The sequence below is a fragment of the Sander lucioperca genome, chromosome 4 (assembly GCF_008315115.2).
Source record: "Sander lucioperca isolate FBNREF2018 chromosome 4, SLUC_FBN_1.2, whole genome shotgun sequence".
NCBI classification, from domain to species: domain Eukaryota; kingdom Metazoa; phylum Chordata; class Actinopteri; order Perciformes; family Percidae; genus Sander; species Sander lucioperca.
Window position 1 is genome coordinate 34,926,382 of NC_050176.1, and position 21,682 is coordinate 34,948,063.

Consider the following 21,682-nt stretch of genomic DNA (forward strand, 5'->3'; position numbering starts at 1 on the left):
TGTTTCTAAAAATAGAAAAAAATCAAATACTTTCTTAGAGGATCAACCAGAACATTTTACAAAAATTGGGACCCTTTACTGGCTTACTTTGAAAGACTTACACTTCCCTCTTAATAACTACTAAGAATTGTAAAGCCAATGATTACACTATTTGCTATCATGAGTAATAGAAGAAAGCTGTTGTTTACTTTTATTTTTTCTTCTTTTGTTTTTATTTGTTTCTTTGTTTCTTTATCTGTCCTCCTTTCCTCGGCACAAGGGTTTGTTGAGGGTGGGATGTGGTTAAAAGAAGGATTTCTTGTTATAATTGACATTGTAATGTTGCACTGTATAGTGTACCTTCTCTAAAACAATAAAAATACTTGTAAAAAAGATTTTTACCACACACAAAAGCACACCCACAGATATACATAATGGTTTTCTGTTAATTAATATACATTCAAACTACTCAATTAAAAAGACATGTGCTTTAAACAGGTTACAATAGCATCTAGAACAATTACAAAACATAACTTTTCAAACTAATGCACAGAACATCTAATGTCAGGTCTAGTGTTTTATAATTGGTGGTGCAAAGTAACTACTCAAGTACTGTACTTAACAATTCTGAGGTATGTTTACTTACTATGCTATCAGTGGTGTAGTCTAAAGTATCTTATTGTAGTGGGTATACTGTACTGTATATATATTGGCCAGAATCTACCTTTTTTTCTGGGGTGGGGGCATGTCATAGTGCAACATAGTGGGGGGTCTGGGTGTCCTCCCCAGGGAAGTTTTGAGCATCATTTCCTGTACTCGGATACACTTTCATGAACCAATTTACGGTGGAAATACCTTTATTGTGTGTAGAAGAAAACCACAGATGACAATTCAAAATATATCAAAACTATAATGAAGTATGTTGTTGCGTGTCATTGGGCATTTTTAAGTGGGAATATGGAAATCCTGCAGCTTTCTTAGTGGGTATACTGCGTATACCTGCATATCACGTAGACTACACCACTGTATGCTACTTAATATTTATACTCCACTACATTTCAGAGTTAAATGTACTTTTTACTCCACTACATTTATTGCAACAGCTTTATTATAACAGCTATAGTTCCTAGTTACTTTGCAGATTAAAATGACATTAAAATGCAGTTTACACAGTAATGCATAGTAATGACAGGGACCACTCTGTTGCAAAATAAGTACTTTTACTTTGGATACTTTAAGTACATTTTGCTGATAAGACTTCTGGACTTGTATATAATATTTTTAATGAAGGACTTTTACATGTAACGTTTTTTTTTTTTTTTATCATTTTATCACTACTTTTTCATAAGTAAAAGATAAGACTTTTCCACCATTGTTGACATGTTGATCTAAGCAAGGACCTTTTCTACACAGTCAGAGTGGATTTATTACTTTGCCTGCTTACTTAAAGTGTATTTTAATTAAAGAAAACTCAAGATGAAAAAAAACAGACAGCATCCCATTTAAAATATTTTATTGATAAACATACACTTGCTATAAAAGACAATGAACTGAGCGCTCTATTTCGCTGACTGATGAAGACGCTGTCAGGTGTCCAGATAGAGGCAATGACACACAGAGGAGAAAGGCATTGAGCTTAGACTCTAGAGAGGCAACACTTGTGATAGAGGCAGACGAGGAGATTTTAGGACATTGTGAAACTGTCATTATACGGGGGAATAATTAACAGGGAAGCAGCAAATCACTTTGTGTCATTGGTTTATCTCACGGGAGGGGGTGGAAGGGAACAGCAGGTGATTTGGAGATCCATTTAAAATGTTTGTTGCTGGTATGGAACTGTGCTTCAAGTCAAATCACACATTGCATACATACCTATAAATGTATGATTTCATACCTACACGCACGCACGCACACACACACACACACACACACACACACACACACATGCATGTGCCGAGACCCAGAGGTCTGTGTGAGTGTGAATTACTCCTACACTACACCCTCGCATTCATTACATAAGGCACTGTTTCGGATGCAGTCAGTCTATGAGAATTAACAATGGCAAAAACATTTTAAAGGGAAAATATTTAAAAATCCCAAAAACAACAAGTATATAATTAATAACATGCATTCTCATTCCTGTAAAATGAATTATAAAGAAAAAAGCTTGCGTAAGTTAGCCAGATTCCTCAAAAAAAAAATCAAAAATATCATGATGATGTACAACATACAAGAGGGAAGTTAAAGTTTAGGTGTTGAGACGATAACAACAAACATCAAGCTCACACTACTCCATCTGAGCAATAACTTATATATGTTCTTCTTTCATGCAAAACTGTAAACACAAAACCCAAAAAGAATGAGAAGGTACGATGATGAGTAAGGCATTATAAAGGTCGAGCTACTTCAGGTTATCCAACCCAAACCATCATCAGTCATCAGTGCAGAAGCAGGGGTTAATGAATCAAGACTTTGAGACTGATGTGTAGTGGTTCAGCTTTTAGCGTAACATGTTAAGCTTGTGACAGAACAGATCCTTATTCTAGTATCTTAACTGTGCTAAGTATGGATGTGCAAAGGTCTAAACACACTGATTTTATTAATTACATCCATGCTACACATATTAAAAATCTTAAAGTGTATAATAAGCACACACACTGCACTGTATGTGCATGTGATGTTTTGTCACTCAGTCCAGGTCAGTCCAGTTTTCGCTCAAAGTGGCATCCATGAAGCAGTTTGTGCATTTCGGGAAAAAGACAATGATTCCAAGAGTTTTCCAGAATGTGAGTTACGGTTCTAGAATGCTTCTCCATCCAATCACTGACAAAGACAGAGGAGGTTCCAGTTCAAATTCAGGTCATCATAGTGTGGTGGGCTGACCTCTGCCTGCATACAAACACATGGAAATGTGTTAAAGTCTGCTCTCATAACTTATAATAAGGTTGTTTAATAACAGTGTTTGTCTGTCATTGTTTGTCTGATCTCATTCTTGCTGGTGACACTTTGTTAGACCCTTAAAATAAGGACCCATTTTATTAAGGGTCTAGTTTAAGGTTAGGACAGTTTAAACAATTAGTACTGGTTAAAATGATTTTCAGATTAGAGAAGGGGTTAGGGTTAGGCATTTAATTTAATTAAGGTGGATGAATAATGTCTTTGTCATCATGTACTTTTGTTTTGTTTTGTTTGTTTTATTTTGTCAATGTACAGTATATGTCACCATTATGTGTACCTTTTAATTTATAGTGAATGAGTGCTGTATGACTGCTGGCTGTCTCTATGTTAGTCCTATGTCACCTGCCTAGGGACTGCAGATGAAAAGTAGTTATTTTTACTAATTCTGTCATATTTACATGGTTTTTATACAACAATGTTCATAAATATGCATGGTCCCTATCAAATAAACCAATAAAATAAAAATAAAATAAATTGTGAGGACAAAGGCCAATATAAACTTCAGAAGAAAAGCCTTTAAGAAAGTCTGTAACACCATATATGCATGTGCCAGTGTGTGTCAGTCTGTGTGTGTGTGGGCATGTGTTCTCACCCCGAGATGCAATATAGCACTCATGACAGCTCAGCAGTCCATTACGAATCCGTACATCAGTCCCTGCAGAGGCGTCACCCAGCTGCCCATCACACACTCCACACTGAGGGATACAGAACACAGAATACAGTCAACTATTTACATCATACACACATCTTACATCTTGCTACCTTGGACATAATTGTGAGTACACATGCTTTAGTAAACTTTGTATATATTCAAAACCTTTATACAGAAGTCAAATGCTGCTTCTGTTTAAAGTAAAATAAAGTATAAAGTTCCATTATTAGTGTGCATGTGTGTACTAGAATAACACTGTACCTTGAAACACTGTACGTGGAAGAACAGTCCCAGTGTATCGATGATCATGGCAGCTCCTTTTCCCAGTGGTTGAGAACAACCAGAACATAGTCTCTTCCCACTAACACACCTACACACATGCAGACAGCAGGAGGAAAACCGACATTAAAGCACCTTCACTCCATTAAACAGTGCAGCTTAATTTCTTTTAGAAATTATTTTTGTGTATATGTGTGCTTGCATCATTACCTGCTGGGTGACGGAGGCTGAGGTGATGAAGGAGAGGGCTGCTGTTTGCCTGTTACAGCATCATGGGACTCAGACCTGTGGTAAAAAAGAAAGAAAACCAGAAACATAAATACATGCACATCCAAAACATCTATAACATGTTTGTAACACATAAAGAGCGGTAAAGAGCATTCCAGATGATCATTGTTTATACATAAAAAAGTCTGCTAGGGTGAAAAAACTAAATGTATATTTTTCAAGGTTAATATATAAAAAAAATAAATTAAAAAAAATGTTGCTTAACACATGAACATTTTTCACCTTGAACAAGTGGTTTAGAAATTATGAGTGCATTGTTGGCATCTCTACAGTAGAATAATCCAAATGTTTCTATTACAATGCACAATACTGAGTCAGTTCACTGAGTGACTGAGTCTTCTCCACTTGTGCTGCTGTTACATTAGCTTAGCATTTTAACTAAATGCAGTTTAAAACTTTGCATTATCTCATAGTTATCACTTGTATCCACAGTGGCCACTATGTAGAAAAAGTTACATAGTCTTGCTTTAACTCATAGTTTCTTCCAGTTACATAGAAAAGGGCACTTCAGACCCATGCATTTGATCTGAAAGCAGAACATTACTTAGTTCAAAGTGTTTCCACAATGTGAAATAAGAAAAATGACAGAAAGGCAAAAACAACAACTTTACATACATTCAGAACAAACATGCAGCAATTTGGGACAACCCTAAAATACACAAAGGTGCACAAAAGCATCCGGGCATACCTTTTAACGATATGTGGCTGGTTTAACTGAGGGTTGCGGTCCAGAGAGGCCGTCTTCCACAGTTCCTGTTTCTTTGAATGTTCACCATCACATGAAGAATCTACAAAAACCATCATAAAATAATAAATAGTAATAATAAAAAAGAAAATATTAAAGACATAACCTTTTATTACAGAAACTCTAAGGGACTATATGTTTGACCTGAGATTGAATGAGCTGTGCATACACACACACATGTGGACACCTCCTGCATATCGTGTGTATTTCTGCGTGCATCTCACCCTGGAAAAAATGCAGCTTGGATGCATGTTGATCCTCGTTCCCTTCCCTTCTTTGGCCATTTTGCTGTAGAGGAACGTTTCCTTTTTCTGTCTCATTGTTTTCTGGAGCTGATGAAGTCGTCCGTGTCTGGACTGAACGCTGGTTTAACAAGCCAGTGGGATTTAAGGGTGTTACAGTCTCCTCTAGGATTCTTCTCTCCTGGAAGATGTACACACAAGGACATGTAAGACACACAAAAGCAGTGAATGAGTTCATGTGTTGGTCAGTCTGTGTGTAATAGTACCTCTTCATTGTGTTTTCTCTCCTCCTCCTGCACCTCTAGCTGTGCTTTCTCCCACTCATTCTTCAGCTTCTCCTGTTCTTTCTGGTATTGCTCCTGTAGAGAAACATTGTGCATGTTAAGTACTGTATGCACACAATAACCCACGTATGACGCACACATAAACACATATATATACACACACATATACATATATATATACACACACATATCCAGTACATTCTGTGCCTTCTGTTTTCTGCTGAACATTCATGGTGCCATGCACATTCCACCAGTGTACCTGTAGGAGGCGCTCCTGCTCCTGTTGCCAACTTTCCAGGCGTTTACGTTCCTCATTGGGGTCCCAGACCCAGTGATTAACACGTTTAGCCAAGTTCAACATGGGGGTCTCAATCTACCCAGACCCGACGGACAATCATACGCACACACACATGTATACGGACCAAAAGGACAGAAAGAGAGGAAAGGTGAGAGGACATGTTTGACTACAGCGACTACTGGAGACGAAGGGTCAGGACAGGGTCAAATTTAAGAATGAAGGAGAAACAGAAAAAACAAAACAAGCTGGAGCTGCTGAGAGATACTCACAGTCACACTGCTCTCCTCAAGTCCCTCTGTGGCAGAGAAAGACACAGACACACACAGATCAAAATTCATATAAGAATAAGAATCAGCTCTATAGGCCAAGTATGTGTACACATACAGGGAATTTGACTCTCTGTTTTGGTTGCTCTCAATATACTTACGACGATATTAAACGACTATTCATTGGAAGACAGAAACAGACATACAGCTAAAAACAATGACAACAAAGCTGATCAAAAATAGGTTAAAATAAACATAAAACTAGTATGTACATACAAGTACTAGTTACAGCTTTACCTGTGACAGTGGGAGAATATTCTTGCATGCTGTTTGGTGATGTAGCTGGCTGAGTCTTTTCCCCCCCCACTGGACTCCCAGATAACCCAGAAGTACCATTAACCTGAAAGTCAAATATTCAACCAAATGAATAAAGCATTAACTGAAAAGTGGATCTATAATTCTTTTGTTTCTAGTTACTGTATGTGTATTTATAAAAAATGAATGGACCATTCAAGTCCAAAATATAACATAGTTGCTCTGTAGTCTTACTGTGTCTGTTCTTCAGGCAGTCACTGGCTTCAGTTCATGGAAATGCAATATTAAAATCAACCTGAAGAGACTTGAAACTTGCTTTACATAGGACATCCATCCCCGTGAACAGCTGAAGAGTGTGTCAGGTCAGGCTCATGTCTCTCCACTGTGAGTTACAACTTCTGCCCTCTTTAAGACAATATATAATGTTCCCTGACTTAGATTGAACCACAGCATAACATTCTTTTGTACTTCACTTTTGTGTTTTAAACTAAGGAAGGTAAAAAATGCACGTTGCCTCAGTTTTGTGCAATAGCCATGTACAGTTGTGTGTAGCACTGAATTTCTATTCATTGTTTTTAATGTCTTTTTTATGTTTTATGTCTGAACTGTATATCATATTTATTGTTGTTGTACTGCAGTATGGAGTCTCAGACAAATTTCCCCATGGGCACGTTAAAGTATATCGTATTCTCTTCGCCAGCCTTTCTGTTTGTGCTCTCACTTTGTGGTAATAAAGATGAAAGAATGATTTTTTGGGGGGAGAAACTCCTCTGTGTTGGTGCATACAATTACTCTGGAAATCCAGAGTTCTCGCAACAGCACAATTTGAATTTGCTCAGCGAGTCACTCTGGCAATGAGTAATGATGCTCATTACCCATGCCCTTGGAGCCGAGCTGCACCAATCACATCGGTGTATTGGATATAGGCGGGCCAGAGGCGAGCTAAACAGATAACGACAGCGCTGCGACGTCAAAGTCCGGAATCAGTCAGTAAACATTAGTCGTAGTGTTATCCAATTGCATGCAGTGATATTTTTAAATGCATGCTTGGTGCCGCCCCTCGAGTTGGGCCGTTTTCATTACTCATAGCCAGACCCTTAATCTTTCGGATTTGGTTCTGGATTTCCAGGCTAGCATACAAGTGCTTCCAATACCAGAGTCGAGTCGATACCAAAGCTGCTGAACTGCATCCTTTTAATGGAACAAGTAACTAAATTCTCGACATATTTTTGAACTCCACCCATGTTTGCTTTCAGTTTATCCCTTGGGTTTCATTTTCCACCAAGACAGCTCATGAATAGAAAGAAAAAGAGTGCTGACGACACTCATGTCTCAGGTGTCAAGGCTTTACACAAACACCTGAATGCACCAGGATGGAAAATTCATGATAACAATTTACATGTTTAGCAGTATTTAGTTGCAGCTATAACACAACTTGCAGAGACAACTGACAGAGAGTAAAGGCAACAGTATTTTCACAGTGTGTCTCAAAATCTATTATGAAATTTCTGTAGGTTGTTCCTCATAGTGTATTGTAAAGAACTGAAACCCATGGGTGTCTGGATGGTTAGAAAAACATTAATTTCCAAAAACATCATCTTAAAACCAACTGTCTTTTTGAAAATGGCCAGCAGTAATGTGAAGCATATTAAATGGATAAACACACAAAAAACACAGGTATTCTGTCCTTAAACATGCCACTTGTAATATTACCTGTCCATTGCTTTGGCTATCCGGGTGATGTGGCTCCACATGTGTGAGCTCTGTCACAATAGTTGTCGTGACGGTACAGTTTCGGCCTCCAATCAGGGAGCTGATGGCAGAGCCTAAAGACGTGGTTGATCTTTCTGTCTTTGGAGGTGGTGTCTGCTCTACCGTCTCCTGTTTGGTCGCAATAGACATGGAGGGAACGTCCTTCTCTGTTTGTATGGAGGGAACGTCTATCTCCATCTGCTCGGAGGGAACATCTTTCTCCATCTGTTTGGAGGGAGCATCTTTCTCCGTCGTTACGGAGGGAACATCTTTCTCCGTCATTACGGAGGGAACGTCTTTCTCCATCTGTTTGGAGGAAACGTCTTTGACCTCCGGTGGCGAGTGTCGAGCAGATGTAGGTGGAGTAGAAACAGATAAATCTTCTGTCACCTCTCCATTTACCCGCACCAACCCGTCCATCTGAGTGGGACACATGCATAGAAGTCAGGATTACATGGATATTCTATTTTTCTTATTTAGCGAAAGTCACACAAACTAATAGATGCCATTTCATGCTCTGCGGGGCATTTTGAAGATATGGTAAACTTATAGCCTTGTTTAACTCAGTCAAGGCTTAAAGGTGCACTATGAGTGTTTGTTTGACATTTACAACCCCTGTGTTGTCTCCCGAGACCGGGCTTTTTCACAGTGTATTCAGGGGGCAGGCAGAGATCAACATTAATATCTAAATCACAAAACATGTTGTTCAGTAAGATGATGCTTCTTTTTTTTTTTTTTTAAGAATTTGCTACTCGTTGCCAGCTTGACATATTATTAAGCACACATTTAAACTGCATGCAGAGAATAACAGGTGAAACAGTGAAGTATCAGATGATGTTGACTGGTGTGACTTACTGATATGGAGCCCTTACCTTGACAGGTTTGTGTCCAGACAGTATGTTCCTGGGCTGGCAGTAGGGCTTGGCTGCCAGCAGGGGGACGGGTCTGGGGGATACAGATGGAGGGGAGGGGAGTGTGTGTACAGGCTGTGTGGTATGAGGCTGCAACTGTGCAATATGAGGTGGCGTGTGTTTGGCTTGAGGCTTTGCATCTCCTGTAATCAGTTGTTTTTGTTGTTTGGTTGGAGACTCTGTCGGTTTGGATTGAGGTTCATTCAGTTCGAGTGACTGAGGTGGCACATGGTCTGAGTTTGTGAGCAGGCTGAGGGTGTTGCCAGGTGTTGGGGAGCTGGAGGAGACAGAAACTGATGTCTCTTGTTGAGCAGCTGTATTTGTCTCCGTCTCTTCAGGCTCTGTGTGCCACTGGTCTTTTATAACTTCTGGTTCTGGTTTGTGCAGAGGTTCTGATGTTTCATTTACAGGTGATGTCGTTTTGTGCTCCGTGTCCACCTTATCAAGGTCCTGTTTGGGATTTGCAGTGGATCTGGGCAGTTTTAGGCTGTCCAGTGTTGCATCACTGATGGTGAAGCGAAGAGCGTAACGCTGTAAAACCATGGCGGCCTCCTCCGGAGTCGATGCATTCCTGTAGGCGTCACACAAATCCGCCTCTCTGCGCTCCCTAGAAAAGAGAAGTACGTAGAGAGACACTAAGCATTTGGTGTCTAGGTAGTGTTTCTTATATTGTCGGGGTTTTTTTTGACAGAGATCAAGGTTTAAATTGGGCCTACTTTAAATAAGTTTGTCTCATAATAAGGGCCATGTGCAACAAAAATAAGGGCCTCAATATCATCCTTACTTCTCCTCCACAATCTCTTTGTAGGTCTTAATGCTTTTCCTCTTGTTGCAGTAACTTCCCTCCTCCTTCATCCTTTTCTCCATCCTCTTCCTCTCTTCCTCTTTCTTGATCAGTTCCTGGGACGTACTGCGACGCCGATTCTTCCAGCGAGCCAATTCCTGTCATGGTTTCAAAGTGTTCAAATAATGGCAGTGTTAATTCAGGACATTGGTGTTACTTGAATAAGATACAGATATTTTCCCTTTTATTTAAATGGGCCCAACATGCTAAATTTAAATCTCATTAGTCACTTACGTTTTGCCAGTGGTCGTCATCTTCCTGAAAGTTGTTGTACTGCTCGTGCATGCGCTCATATCGTGATTGGCTCAGTGGCGGTAAGTGTCCAACCTCTTCCTCGTTAAGCATGTCACCCATGCTCACACTCCTAGAGAGGAAGAAAACAGTATAATCTTTTATAAATTACTGAATCACTTGACCTAACATATTCACTTAGTCCAATTTGGCTCTGGAAAACATTCAATATTAATTTATTCATTGTTTACATCGGTCACTTACAATTGCCCGGTAATGTAAAAAATGAAAACACATTCAATAATCGAAAAAGGAACAGGGAGGGGAAAGAAACTGCCTCCTTTTCAAAATGAATAGACGATGTAAACAAAGATGGTCTACAAGATATGGACACAAAGCAAGACATACTTAGACACAACCAATAACAGTCCAATACACACAAATATTACAATGTAATTCTTATTGTTCTTTTCTGTATATTCTGGATTTATATTAGTTGCATATGTACACCTCCACACAGTAACTGAAATATGTTACTGTTTCCATAAACTAAACACAAAACAATTAAACAAGCAACTGAGCAAACATAACAGAACTTGGCAAGACAAACAGAACTTAAAAAAAAAGATGACAATAAAAAGCTGGATGTTAGCGTTCATATATTAGTATATTTTTGGACTGTACTCTTGAAATTGAACATGCACAGTGTGTATACAGTATATTGTTATCATTCACAAGCTCATCCAGATTCACGCCGAAAAACTTACTCAGTATCCTCAGACATAAAAGCAACTCGCCGGCTCATCCTAAAACAATAGTGAATAAGAGCAAACAGCAGATGAGGGAATGGACAACAGCATTATTGCTAATGTCACACTTTAGACTGGATGAATGGCAGAGCTACATCTGAGAAGGAAGTGATGAAGACACAAAAAGAGTTCAATGGGCATCTCACATGATGGGAGGTAGATCATCGTCATCCAGCCAGAAGGGTTTCTTTCGTGGTTGCTCGTTCACGTCTCTCTTTCTCTCCTCTACCTTTTTCTCAACTCTTTCTTCCACACACTGCTTTTCCAGCTCTGTCTCCACTTTACGAGTCTGGGCAGCAGCAGGACTGGGTGGAGGGGTGAGTGATGGAGAGGAGAGGGGCTCAGACACATCAGTGACAGAGATTGTCATGTCTCCTTCCTTTCCATCCTCCTCCTGCCTCTCCTTCAGCCCTGCACACTGAGGGAGGGTTGTTGCTTTGGAGAGCGGGGCCTGAGGTTCTGCTGCCACAGTAACCATGCTGCTAAAATCCAGTGACAAGGCCAAGATAACAAGGAAATAGCTCAACGGGTAAATCAAGACTGCATCACAGATAACAGAAGACAGCGGTTTTCATTGGAACCACTTTTTACTCAAGATATAGTCTCTATGAAAACTACTGACAGCAAGTTGTGTAGATCGTAGTGTAGTGCAAGGGGCATTTCTTTTTTTACATGTCTCTTGTAAGTCAACCTTCTGCATGCGAGGACAACAATAAATTGTTAAAGTATCCTTACTAACCAATTATCAAAATTAATTTCTAACAAACTTTAAAAGACAGACATTTTAAAACCTGGGAAATAACACCAAAACTATCGGTCTGGCTAGGTAACACTACAGGTAAGCCAAACCAATATGTGTTTTTTGGCAACACTTTATTTTATGTCTGTGATTCCTTAATAATTCTCTTGGACATTGCTTGGAAAGAAAATATGTAAAATGGTACTAGTTATAGGAACATTAGGTACAATGTTCAGTTGGTAGGGTAACCTGGAATGTTTTATTTATTGGATTTGGAATTGGTCTAATTAGTATATTACATAGTTCTTTCCCAATAACCTACAAAAAATTATTAGAAAATGACTTTTCTTTATGTATTTGGGTGAACCAACCCAAGAATTTCAAATACTACAGAGTGGAGCAGCCGTTGTTTCTGTTTCTATGTGATTCAGCATTGATTTACACTTTAAATACAACGACAGCCGACTGTTCTATACTCAACCAGAACCAAGCAAAGCCAAGGTTAAACCTCATCAGCAAAAAGAGCAAAAAGGCCAGAAAAGTCCAAAGCAAGCACAAACTTCGCTAAGCCATATCAGAACCAGAACTCCAATAATCCGACCACAACAGCAAATCAAAGTCGACCAGTCCTTTCGTATTCAAATAATACAAATGAAACCACATCAGACATCCAGCTGCAGGCAATCAAACATGCTGGCATGGAACCAAAACATCGCAGTCAAGTCAGGATCAACTATAAATCATCCACAGAGATGTGTTAGTGTTAGTACCACAGGCCATTTAACTTGCAAACACAAACAAACTTTCATCTTTGCCAGTAAAATATGCTTTGTTAGTTGCAGTAGTGGCAGACACCTCAATGCCTTCATCATTCAAACACAGTAAATACCTTTCACTAGCCATCTTCTCTCTGAGTTTAGGCTTTCTGTGTAGTGCCTTCATTGCAGACACTGGGGAAATGTTATATTTAACCGATCCAGGTACTGGCAGGAACTGGTTGATGGCCTGGTTTGTTCTGACTGCACTCGGTTTTTGGAATGATCCGGTCCTTCGAGCCATCATATCATCCTTCTCCAGGTCAGGCACAGGCTCATTTTCATCATACTCATCCTCCTGCTCATCATATTCACGTTCGCTGTAAGACGTTGCTCGGGTTACAGTCTTGTCAGGGTGCGGTTGAGGTGTTTCCATGGGAACTCTGGGTTGCTGTTGCTCCACTCTATGAGAGAAACTCCTACAGTTGAAATAACTAAACATCAAGCTGGAGAACCTCTTTGAGGACGCAAACCACACCAAGCTTGTTAGTGCCTTCTCATACTGTTAGACACACAAATCTCAGCCCACCTGACGTTCAGTTTCTTGCTCCTGTCTGCCTGCACTTTCCTTTTGTTCCGCGGAGCAGCATCAGTTGTGACCTCCTCTTGTGTGTAGCGCTTGGTGCTGGGCAGAGGCAGGAAACTGTTGTAAGTCACTGTAGAGGTGCTTTGTTTATGGAAAACTCCTGTCCTCCTCGCCATCATGTCATCTTTCTGGAGATCTGGGATCCTCTCCACTTCCTCCTCATCCTCCTCCTCTGCTCTCCGTTCATACTGAGCCAGACAGGCATCCAGCTCTGCAGGAGTTAGAGGGGTTTCAGGGGTGCAGGGTGGTAGGTCAGCGGACGGAGCGGTGGATTGATTGAGGTCAGGTCCATTTACCTGGCTGTGAGAGCATCATATAAAGCTCAAACTGCAGCAACAGCGATGGATACTATAGTCTTACAATCCAGGTGTGAACATGCAGTAAAGCAAGCCACAGGTGCTGACTAAGAGTACAAAATACAGATTGTAAAGAGGGAAACATTTCAAACTAAAAAAACATTCAAGAGTTTCCCAGCGACAAATAAATGAGGGTTAGAAAAAACATGCAAAACCAATGCAAATCTACAAAAAAAAAAAAAAAAGACCTGTGACGACATTTTAAGCTCTTTGACCATCAGTCATGTGATAACATCCATCTAAGTGTTTTGATTTTATGGAAAACTTTCTGAAAACTTCTGAACATATATCAAAAGTGAACAGATAATATCTCAGGAGAAAAAAAGGTTACACAAACATTACAGAAATGCTTGAATTATAAATATTATATATAGGCTAATACTCTTTGATTTATCTAGCTCTACTTCTCATAGCAGCATATACATGCATGTGTGTGCGCAAGTAAGTGTTTGCCTTTGTTCCCTATTACAACTACATTCATATCAGCCAGTGCAGAGAGGTGCATCCAAACTACCTAATTTACCAATTCAAATATACTTCAAATGTAAAAAACATTTTCCAAAAGGACATTGACAAGCAATTCCATTAAACCATTTAAATTATATTCCAAAAGTAGGCTAATGGAAGAGAAAGGGACCTATTTACTTCTTAATAATGTCCACACTAATGCAAGAGACTTTGGATTCAAGCCAGTGTAGCTGTAGCACTGAAGTTGTCTTGTATTTGGCCTTGTCCATACCTGCGTTCCCGCTCTGAAAGCTGGGAGCCCAGGCCAATGGTAGGCATGGCTACAGTTGCCTTGGAAAGGAGTCGTCTTAGCAACTCTGTCTCCTCCCCTTCACTTGAAGTGACTGTGTCTACTGGCTGCTCGATCTCAGTCACGCCCCCAAAGGTCACAACTTTGCTGTGACCTCGTCCAGCCTTTGCTGATCTGCTGAAAGGACTTCCATAATTTTTCTCCAGACAAGCCTGACACACAGGGGACGGGCTAGCCTCACTGTAGATACAATCTCACAAATGAAGACAGGCATATACACACGCACGCATGCACCCACGCACACACACACACACACACACACACACACACACACACACACACACACACACACACACACACACACCAACAGCCAGCAAAAAAAGCAGGGGGAAATAAGGGTGGAAAAGAAATCATGAGCAACCAGAGACAGAGGATCAGATTGTGAAGACAAAGGAAGGACAAGGTGGAAATGATGAATCAAACAGGAAGTGTGAATGGATAGAAGAGGACAAAGCATGGGACTGTGCACTTAAATCCTTTTAACGCATACGTACATTCACAACATACACACCAAGCTTTTTATCTACTCTAGGTAGTCACATTTTCCTGGTAACTGCTGCTTCTCTGGGAACACAAAAATCTCTTTATCCTATCTAATGACATCAGCACAGAGAGAAAAACAAAGCCAAAGCAGTGCTCACAGCCAACAGTCGCCTTTGGGTCACACACATAGAGTCTCACACACATCGGCCAATTCCCTGCTCTTTTTCAATGCCTGTCAAAGAAGACTGAAGAGGCCTGAAGAGCACAATAGTGAGGAGAATAAACAAGCAGATGAGAACATGGGGAGCAACAGAGAAAAGAAGAGAGGGGAAACTAAATCTAAGGGATATAGCTGCTTACAAAAGGATACAAGAGACTAAAGACAGACCAGCGCTGAAACTGTAGTAGACGATCTTATGAGTTTTTTATATTTCTGATTGTTTCTAACAATAAAATATGAGAGGGGGGATCCTTAAATCTATCCAAGTAAACTTTAGTTAGTTAGTTACAACTAATTACATTATGTATTAACTTGTTGATATTTTTTGATTACTTAATCATCTAATGTGTTACATCAGTCAGAGAATAGTTGAAAAATGCCCATTATGATTTCCGAGAGCCCAAGGAGACATCTTGAAATTGATTTTGTCTGTCTTAATAGTCAAAAACCAAGACATTCTATTAATTATGGGATAAAACAGAAAAAAAGTGGCAAACTCTTAAACAGTCAAACATTTGAGAAGTTAGAACCAATAATCGGTATTTTTGCTCTAGATAAATAAATATTCACCCAAAATGAAATGATTAATATTGTTAAAGCCTTTTGATAACAGATATAATCCTGGTGTCTTCTGAAAGGTAACTCTTTGGAGCTTGTTGTCAAAAAGTTAGAATTAGTTTAAATGGTACTGTAACAAATTAACAGCTGCAAAACGTAAAATAAAGTAAAAACTGCAACTGTTGGTGCAATTATATTAGGATTTTAAAATAGCTGACAGAAAGAGTCATGACACGTTGTGCTTTCAGATAATGCATATTTTGTAGTAGTAGGTGAGGATACAACTTGGATGTCTTTCGAATTGAGGTACTGAATCCCCATGTATTCAAGCCACTGTGTGGGTTTAAAAAATATATAGTGGGTTGTAAATTCATATGAAAGTCTCTGCAGATTAAAGATCCTCTCCTGCCTGTAATGATCTGCTTCGAACTGGAACTGAAACTAGAAGCACACACACACACACACACACACACACACACACACACACACACACTGCACATTCTCTCAGTCATTATCAAACCACACACTTGACATGCAGCAGCTTTTAAGTGCTTTGTACTGCATGTGTGCAGAAACAGAGTGTGTTGGGCACCTGGGTTCAGTCATCTTGAGTCTCTCCCACTTCTGCATATCGGCCTGGCTCATGGAGGCAGAAACAAAGCTTATTGGTCCGTCCCTATGAGGGAGGGGCTTAATCTGAGCCCGTCTACGAGCCAGGTCATCCTTCTGCTTATTAGGCGTCGCCTTAACCTTTCCCTCTTCTCCCTCTTCCTCCCCATCCTCCTCTTCCTCGAAGCGAGAGGCGGAGCTTAGGAAGGGGTTGTCTCTGCGTGTAATGATGTCAGGAACCGCTTCCTTCTCACTGTCCAATCACAGAGCCAGCACAATGGCATCACACGACACACGTCACATTAAAGTAGAGCACGCACATGTCAAACCACAAATGACCACAACACCCCAAAAAAAAGAAAAAGTAGGAAAATAGGACAGAATATTTAGCAGTGACTTACAGAGAAAACAGAAGAAAAACGGCAACACACACAAACAAACACTGGCTAACCTGAGCTCCTTCTCCTGCAGTGTTTGCTGCGAGGCTCGTCTAATCCCTTCCCAGCGCTCTCTGTCTTTGTTGCTACATACAGGTGGAGGGACAAACTGATGCACCTTGGGAGCAACGGGGACGCGATGAGCTCGTCTGGATGCCAGGTCGTCTCTACGAACATCTGGGACTTTCTGCACCTCTGCCTCCTCTTCCACATCAGAGGAGGAGTCCCACACAGATTTGTGAGAGCTCAAAAAGTCATTATCGCAGCGGAGGATAATGTTCGGCGACGGTGACCTCACTTCCTGGTCCTCCATTGTGGGAGGGCTTGGGTTGGAGATGGGATGGCAAGGTCATTTCAGAGATAATCAAAGATCCATTGTTGCATGTTGTGAGCAGACGTAGTCACATGCAAAGTTTGGATTTGACATGCTTCCACAAATATTGTAATATGGCAAGGTTGTTAATTAGTCATAGTTCACAGGCAAACGTATCACTGTGTGCGTCAAAAAAAAAAATACCACACCGATTAGGTAGCAATTCATGGCCATTGAAACTTATGTTACAATATTACTAACTGCCATTATTTAACTCAACCTCTCCCATACTTGAACCACAGAAAAGTAGCAAGCAGTTAGTCAGATATGTATGCCAACACACAAATCTCATCATTAATAAGCCAGTTTGCTGCAACCAGATACCTACACAACTCCAAAAGTCAAACCTCATTACCAGTGTGAATGGATCACGAGGAGAAAAAAAAAACACAAACAAAATTACCATCATAACGATCCGTTAGTGAACACGACCAAAACTGTCAAACCACAGCAGCAGCAGCTGTCATGCATCTCCTCTCTGACCTGCTGTAGCGAACAACAGCAGGCAGGACTTTAATCCCTGCCTTCTCCAACATCAGCAGCCTCTTCTGCTCCAACACTTCCTGGCTCACATTCTCCTCTTCCGGTTTTAGTTTTTCCCCGTTGTTCTCAGGTGCCCAAGTGACAGTTTTAGGAGTTTTGTGGTGCGGTCCAGTTCTTTTGGACTGCTCTGGAGTGGCTTGAGGGTGACTGGGGAACGGTGTGTAACAGCAGGGAAAGATTAGGAATGAGGAAGTTTGTGTGTCTTGTGTGATTTACCTTTCCTTCTGCTCAGTTTTTGTATTTTTCCATTGCAGCACTTAGTAACTTGTGTTGTGAAATCTATATCTATATATCATCTATATATGACTTATTTATTGCACTGATGTGTTGGTCATTACCGCCGCTGCTCTCCCTCCTCTGTATGTGGTTTTCGCCGTGGTGTCGGGATGTAGGAGCTGGCGTTGGTTCGGTTGGGAAGAAACTGGTTAAAGGGAATCAAGTTTCTTGATTCACTGCTGGCTGTCCGTCTGGCCAACATGTCATCCTTCCGCACATCTGGCCTCCTGCTGGGGGCATCGGCCTCCGAGTCGCTGCCTCGCCCTGGGCAACAACGAGCGATGGAGCATAAAAGAGAAAACAGTGAAGAAGGTTAGAAAGTATGTCACAAAACATTTTTAATTGGTTCTTGCATAATAGCCTCTGCAAACGCTATATGAATTTCAAGACATATTAGCTTCACATTAAACCAAAAGTTCCATATCAGCAAGGGCAAAAAACATTGTCATGATTTGGAACATGACATAGCTAGTTTCTAGACACTTTTAAGCATTTTTGACATTTACTGTAACACCACATCACAGTCAAATGATCTATCTGTTAATGGGGCTTCCCTTTTACCACTATATTAAATTTGAAAAGACTGAAAGGGTAGTTGTGTGCAGTAGGCAATTTGTAGATTTTTAACAGGGGGACGTTCACCCGCGACTAGCGAACCACCCAGTGAACAACTCTTTTTATCCTCCTCCCAGCTATATAGTTTCGAGAATATTATAGATCTAAGACAAAACTGACAGAAGGGCCAGACTTAAGGAAAAAAACAGTAATTACAAATCTGTCTGCTACTTCAGCACCACAGACAGTGCCATTTGGATTTATGGATTTATCAGTACACTGATATTCCAGAGCCATGGTCGGGGCCATAGATTCTAACTTGCACAAACCCCAGTCAGATAACGGATCATTGAGTCAGGCAGACTAGACTAACATATCAACAACCCCTCTGCCCCTGCACTCACACTGCTACTAGGGGATGGGGAGGGGGAAGGGGGGGGGGTGTCAGGTTGACAAGGGGCATGTATTTTGATCATTATGCTAACAAGGGGGATGGCATTCACCTCAATCACCACTGGTTGTATGTATCTTAACCCTTTCCCATCCCACAATGCTGTTTTATTGGAAGAGTAATTGTGGTTTGGCCTCTGCCTATATCTCCTTATGGGCTCACAAATATTTTGTATATTTAATATTAATAATTATGGGCTTTTTTTATTCTACCAGTAATAATAACATGGTAATTGCTGAGTTAATGTTAATGTGGTAACTATGCCAGATTTGTCCCCAAATCCCAACAGGTACTTTTGATGAGTACAGTGTTAACATAACTGATAGAAATACTGACCAAAACTACAACAATATGACACAAGTTGTATTGTGGCCGGGTTGAAGTATGAAGTATTCTGCAAACACACATTTAGACAGAATAGGACAATTTATATCCCCTGTCCATCTTACTTGTTGGGTTATAAATATTACTTGGTAAGACAGCATACTTTTCCTCTAGGGAATGCAGGGAATGAGTCTATTCCCAGCTCTGGAATAGTGTTTTTCTTGTCACCCTGCTGCACACATATTATACCGTTAACATAAAAGACAAAAACAGTGATACTGTGATACTCCCCTCAAACACACACACACACACACACACACACACACACACACACACAGACACACGCGCACACACATAAACGCACACGCACACGCACACGCACACACACACACACACACACACACCACACACACACACACACACACACAGACTGACATACGACAGGCAGGATGTGACCTCATGTCCAAATCTCTAGTGATTGCTACTCAGACCAACAGCTGCTTTATCTCGGGCACACACACACACACACACACGCACACACGCACGCACGCATATGCACACACACACACACACACACACACACACACACACACACACACACACACACACACACACACACACACACACACACACACTGTGTCTGAGACATTCAGCTGTTATCCCCAGCATGCCTGACTAGCCATAACATACCAAGGTTAAAACCCCAACATGTCAACATGTTAGAGAACAGCAGTTAGATATTTATGGATGAGTGGGTTTTGGATTGGTGCTTTAAAGGAATAGTTCAACATTTTGGGAAATACACTTATTTGCGTCTACATCCAATCTCATGTTTGTATGCAAAGTATGGGGCTAGCTTATTTTAGCATAACGACTGGAAGCAGGGGAAAACAGTTGGCCTGGCTCTCAGTTCAGAAATTTGTATCAGAACCAACCATCACTGTGTCCTCGATTCACCACATCAGGAGAAGGGCTGTGCTGTGAGCGGGAGCCAAAGGAGTCCAGACTGTCAAAAACAAAAGTAACAGATTAAAACAAATATAACTGTTTAACATTAACCCCTTTAATACAGAGATCCCACAATACTGCAGGCTCCTCATTACACCGGCTTTGCTTTTTTACACTGAACCAAAGAAAGCCAGCATAATGCTGCCCCCTATGGCTGCCCCACTGATTTTAGATAGCATGATGTGCAACACAACAGCGTCGGTGTCTAGGGTATATGTTCTAGAAAGCATGAGCCTCTCCAGTCGCCTCTCTGTCAGCTCTGCAACATTTATGCTGAATTGTCTATTTTACAAATATCAGTTGTGCTTAATGTTGTTGATGTTGGACGGTGATGGCATGTGGCTATAGGTCCCTTATCAGGATCGGGAAATCAACTTGCCAGTTTCCTGCTGACTCTGCTAGCCTGGGCTAGCTAGCCAGCTAGCTCAAGTTTTTAAATGTAAACATCAGAGTAAACACAAAGGAAAAGGTGGAGAAGATAAGCTCAAGCTAGCAAAACCATCTCTACGGCCATCTCATGACTATGAGTCACTCATCAGGACAGGGAATTCAACTCACCAGACTCCTGCTGACTCTGCTAGCCTGACCGTTAAAAGTTTTCAAATGCAAACATCAGACCAACCACAGAGGAAGGGTTGGGTATGGCTAGCAGCTAGGGCCTGTGGCTGAGGTCCCGATTGCATGGATGGGCAGGACCATTTCTGTGTCCATCTCCATCTCTACATCAGAGGGGCTATCGAGGCAAGCGTGGAGGAACTGAACGGTGACTGTGAATTCTCTGCTTGGAATACTGCTTTCCAGTGTGCAGGGGTTGGACAGTGAGCTGTGGTGTCCTTTGGCCGAGACCCGGCTGGATCCTTGAGTGGCGGAGCCATTCAATTTGGTGACTTTTGACGTGTGTGTGGCAATGTGCCAATCTGACGGCCACATTCTGCTTAAGTTCACGGTACTGATGGGATAACCTTTGATTGATTGATTGATTGATTGATTGATTGATTGATTGATTGATTGATTGATTGAATAATTGATGTCTTATAAAGAACGGGGAGGCGGAATAAAGGCGCAACATTACTGGCTTGAATAGGCTGTGTAAAAGGGGCTTGTAAAATTACATGTGTGTTTTGTATCAATGGGATTAGTTTTAAAATGTGTTGAAAATGTCAACAGCTGTATTTAACTTCTTATCAGCAATCTGAAATACCCCTGGTGTGTGCATCCACATATGTTTGTGTGTGTGTGTGTGTGTTTGTGTGTGTGTGTGTGTGTGTGTGTGTGTGTGTGTGTGTGCGTGCGTTGACAGTCTCTCACCTGTCTAGGGAGTTGTCGCGAGTGTGTCGTGGTGGAGAGAGTGAATCACTCCTCTCAGAGTCCCAGCAGTCGTAGCCGCTGTCTCTAACGCTGCGCTTCTGTGAACTGTCGCCTCCTTCGTCACTCTCCTACAAACACACACACAAACACACATCAGCCATCAGGAAAATATTTGAAAACACGTATAAGGTAGTAAAGATGCATGAAGATGCTCACTTAAGAGACAACACATGGGTTGAGAAATTGATTGAAAAGGAGAATAGGAGCAAAAGAAAAAAACTAAACACAAAGCCAGGTGTTCTTGTTATTTGAATACACTTCCAATTATACTATAGATAAAATGTGCAGAGCCATTCTTCTTTCTCAACTCA

General features: G+C 40.9%; 2 protein-coding genes across 7 annotated transcripts in view; both read right to left on the bottom strand.

Moving 5' to 3' along the window:
- Positions 1-1,475: 1,475 nt before the first annotated feature.
- Positions 1,476-21,682, bottom strand: part of LOC116034336 (LIM and calponin homology domains-containing protein 1-like) — a 28,247-nt gene continuing 8,040 nt past the window's right edge. The window contains exons 7-25 of one of the 6 annotated variants that reach the window (XM_031276977.2): positions 21,312-21,439; positions 19,931-20,001; positions 17,728-17,929; positions 10,812-10,850; positions 10,048-10,177; positions 9,754-9,911; positions 8,931-9,576; positions 8,275-8,478; positions 8,020-8,220; positions 6,289-6,391; positions 5,995-6,020; positions 5,687-5,800; positions 5,410-5,502; positions 5,126-5,324; positions 4,845-4,944; positions 4,079-4,153; positions 3,851-3,959; positions 3,530-3,632; positions 1,476-2,868 (exon numbers count right to left, since the gene is read on the bottom strand). In XM_031276977.2, the coding sequence (XP_031132837.1) occupies positions 2,843-2,868; positions 3,530-3,632; positions 3,851-3,959; positions 4,079-4,153; positions 4,845-4,944; positions 5,126-5,324; positions 5,410-5,502; positions 5,687-5,800; positions 5,995-6,020; positions 6,289-6,391; positions 8,020-8,220; positions 8,275-8,478; positions 8,931-9,576; positions 9,754-9,911; positions 10,048-10,177; positions 10,812-10,850; positions 17,728-17,929; positions 19,931-20,001; positions 21,312-21,439 (2,727 nt within the window). In that variant the 3' untranslated portion in view covers positions 1,476-2,842. Of the gene's footprint in view, positions 2,869-3,529; positions 3,633-3,850; positions 3,960-4,078; positions 4,154-4,844; positions 4,945-5,125; positions 5,325-5,409; positions 5,503-5,686; positions 5,801-5,994; positions 6,021-6,288; positions 6,392-8,019; positions 8,479-8,930; positions 9,577-9,753; positions 9,912-10,047; positions 10,178-10,811; positions 10,851-10,999; positions 11,543-17,727; positions 17,930-19,930; positions 20,002-21,311; positions 21,440-21,682 lie in introns of those variants that run through there. The other 5 variants (XM_036000108.1, XM_031276975.2, XM_031276976.2 and 2 more) reach the window with 5 other exon arrangements.
- On the bottom strand, positions 12,800-17,335 carry LOC116034348. The gene is made up of 5 exons (XM_031277019.1): positions 17,250-17,335; positions 16,488-16,796; positions 16,020-16,289; positions 14,089-14,346; positions 12,800-13,293 (listed from the first exon to the last, which is right to left on the bottom strand). The coding sequence occupies exons 2-5, from the start codon at positions 16,784-16,786 to the stop codon at positions 12,894-12,896; spliced, it is 1,227 nt and encodes a 408-aa protein (XP_031132879.1). The 5' UTR covers positions 16,787-16,796; positions 17,250-17,335; the 3' UTR covers positions 12,800-12,893.

What these genes read in the sequence shown, in the direction of transcription:
- LOC116034348 (XM_031277019.1), bottom strand. Translation starts at nt 16,786, where the DNA reads ATGGAGGACCAGGAAGTGAGGTCACCGTCGCCGAACATTATCCTCCGC. An exon ending in CTGCAGGAGAAGGAGCTCAG is followed by an intron (nt 16,290 to 16,487) that starts GTTAGCCAGTGT and finishes GTGATTGGACAG; the next exon opens with TGAGAAGGAAGCGGTTCCTG. An exon ending in CTTTCAGAGCGGGAACGCAG is followed by an intron (nt 13,294 to 14,088) that starts GTATGGACAAGG and finishes ATGCTCTCACAG; the next exon opens with CCAGGTAAATGGACCTGACC.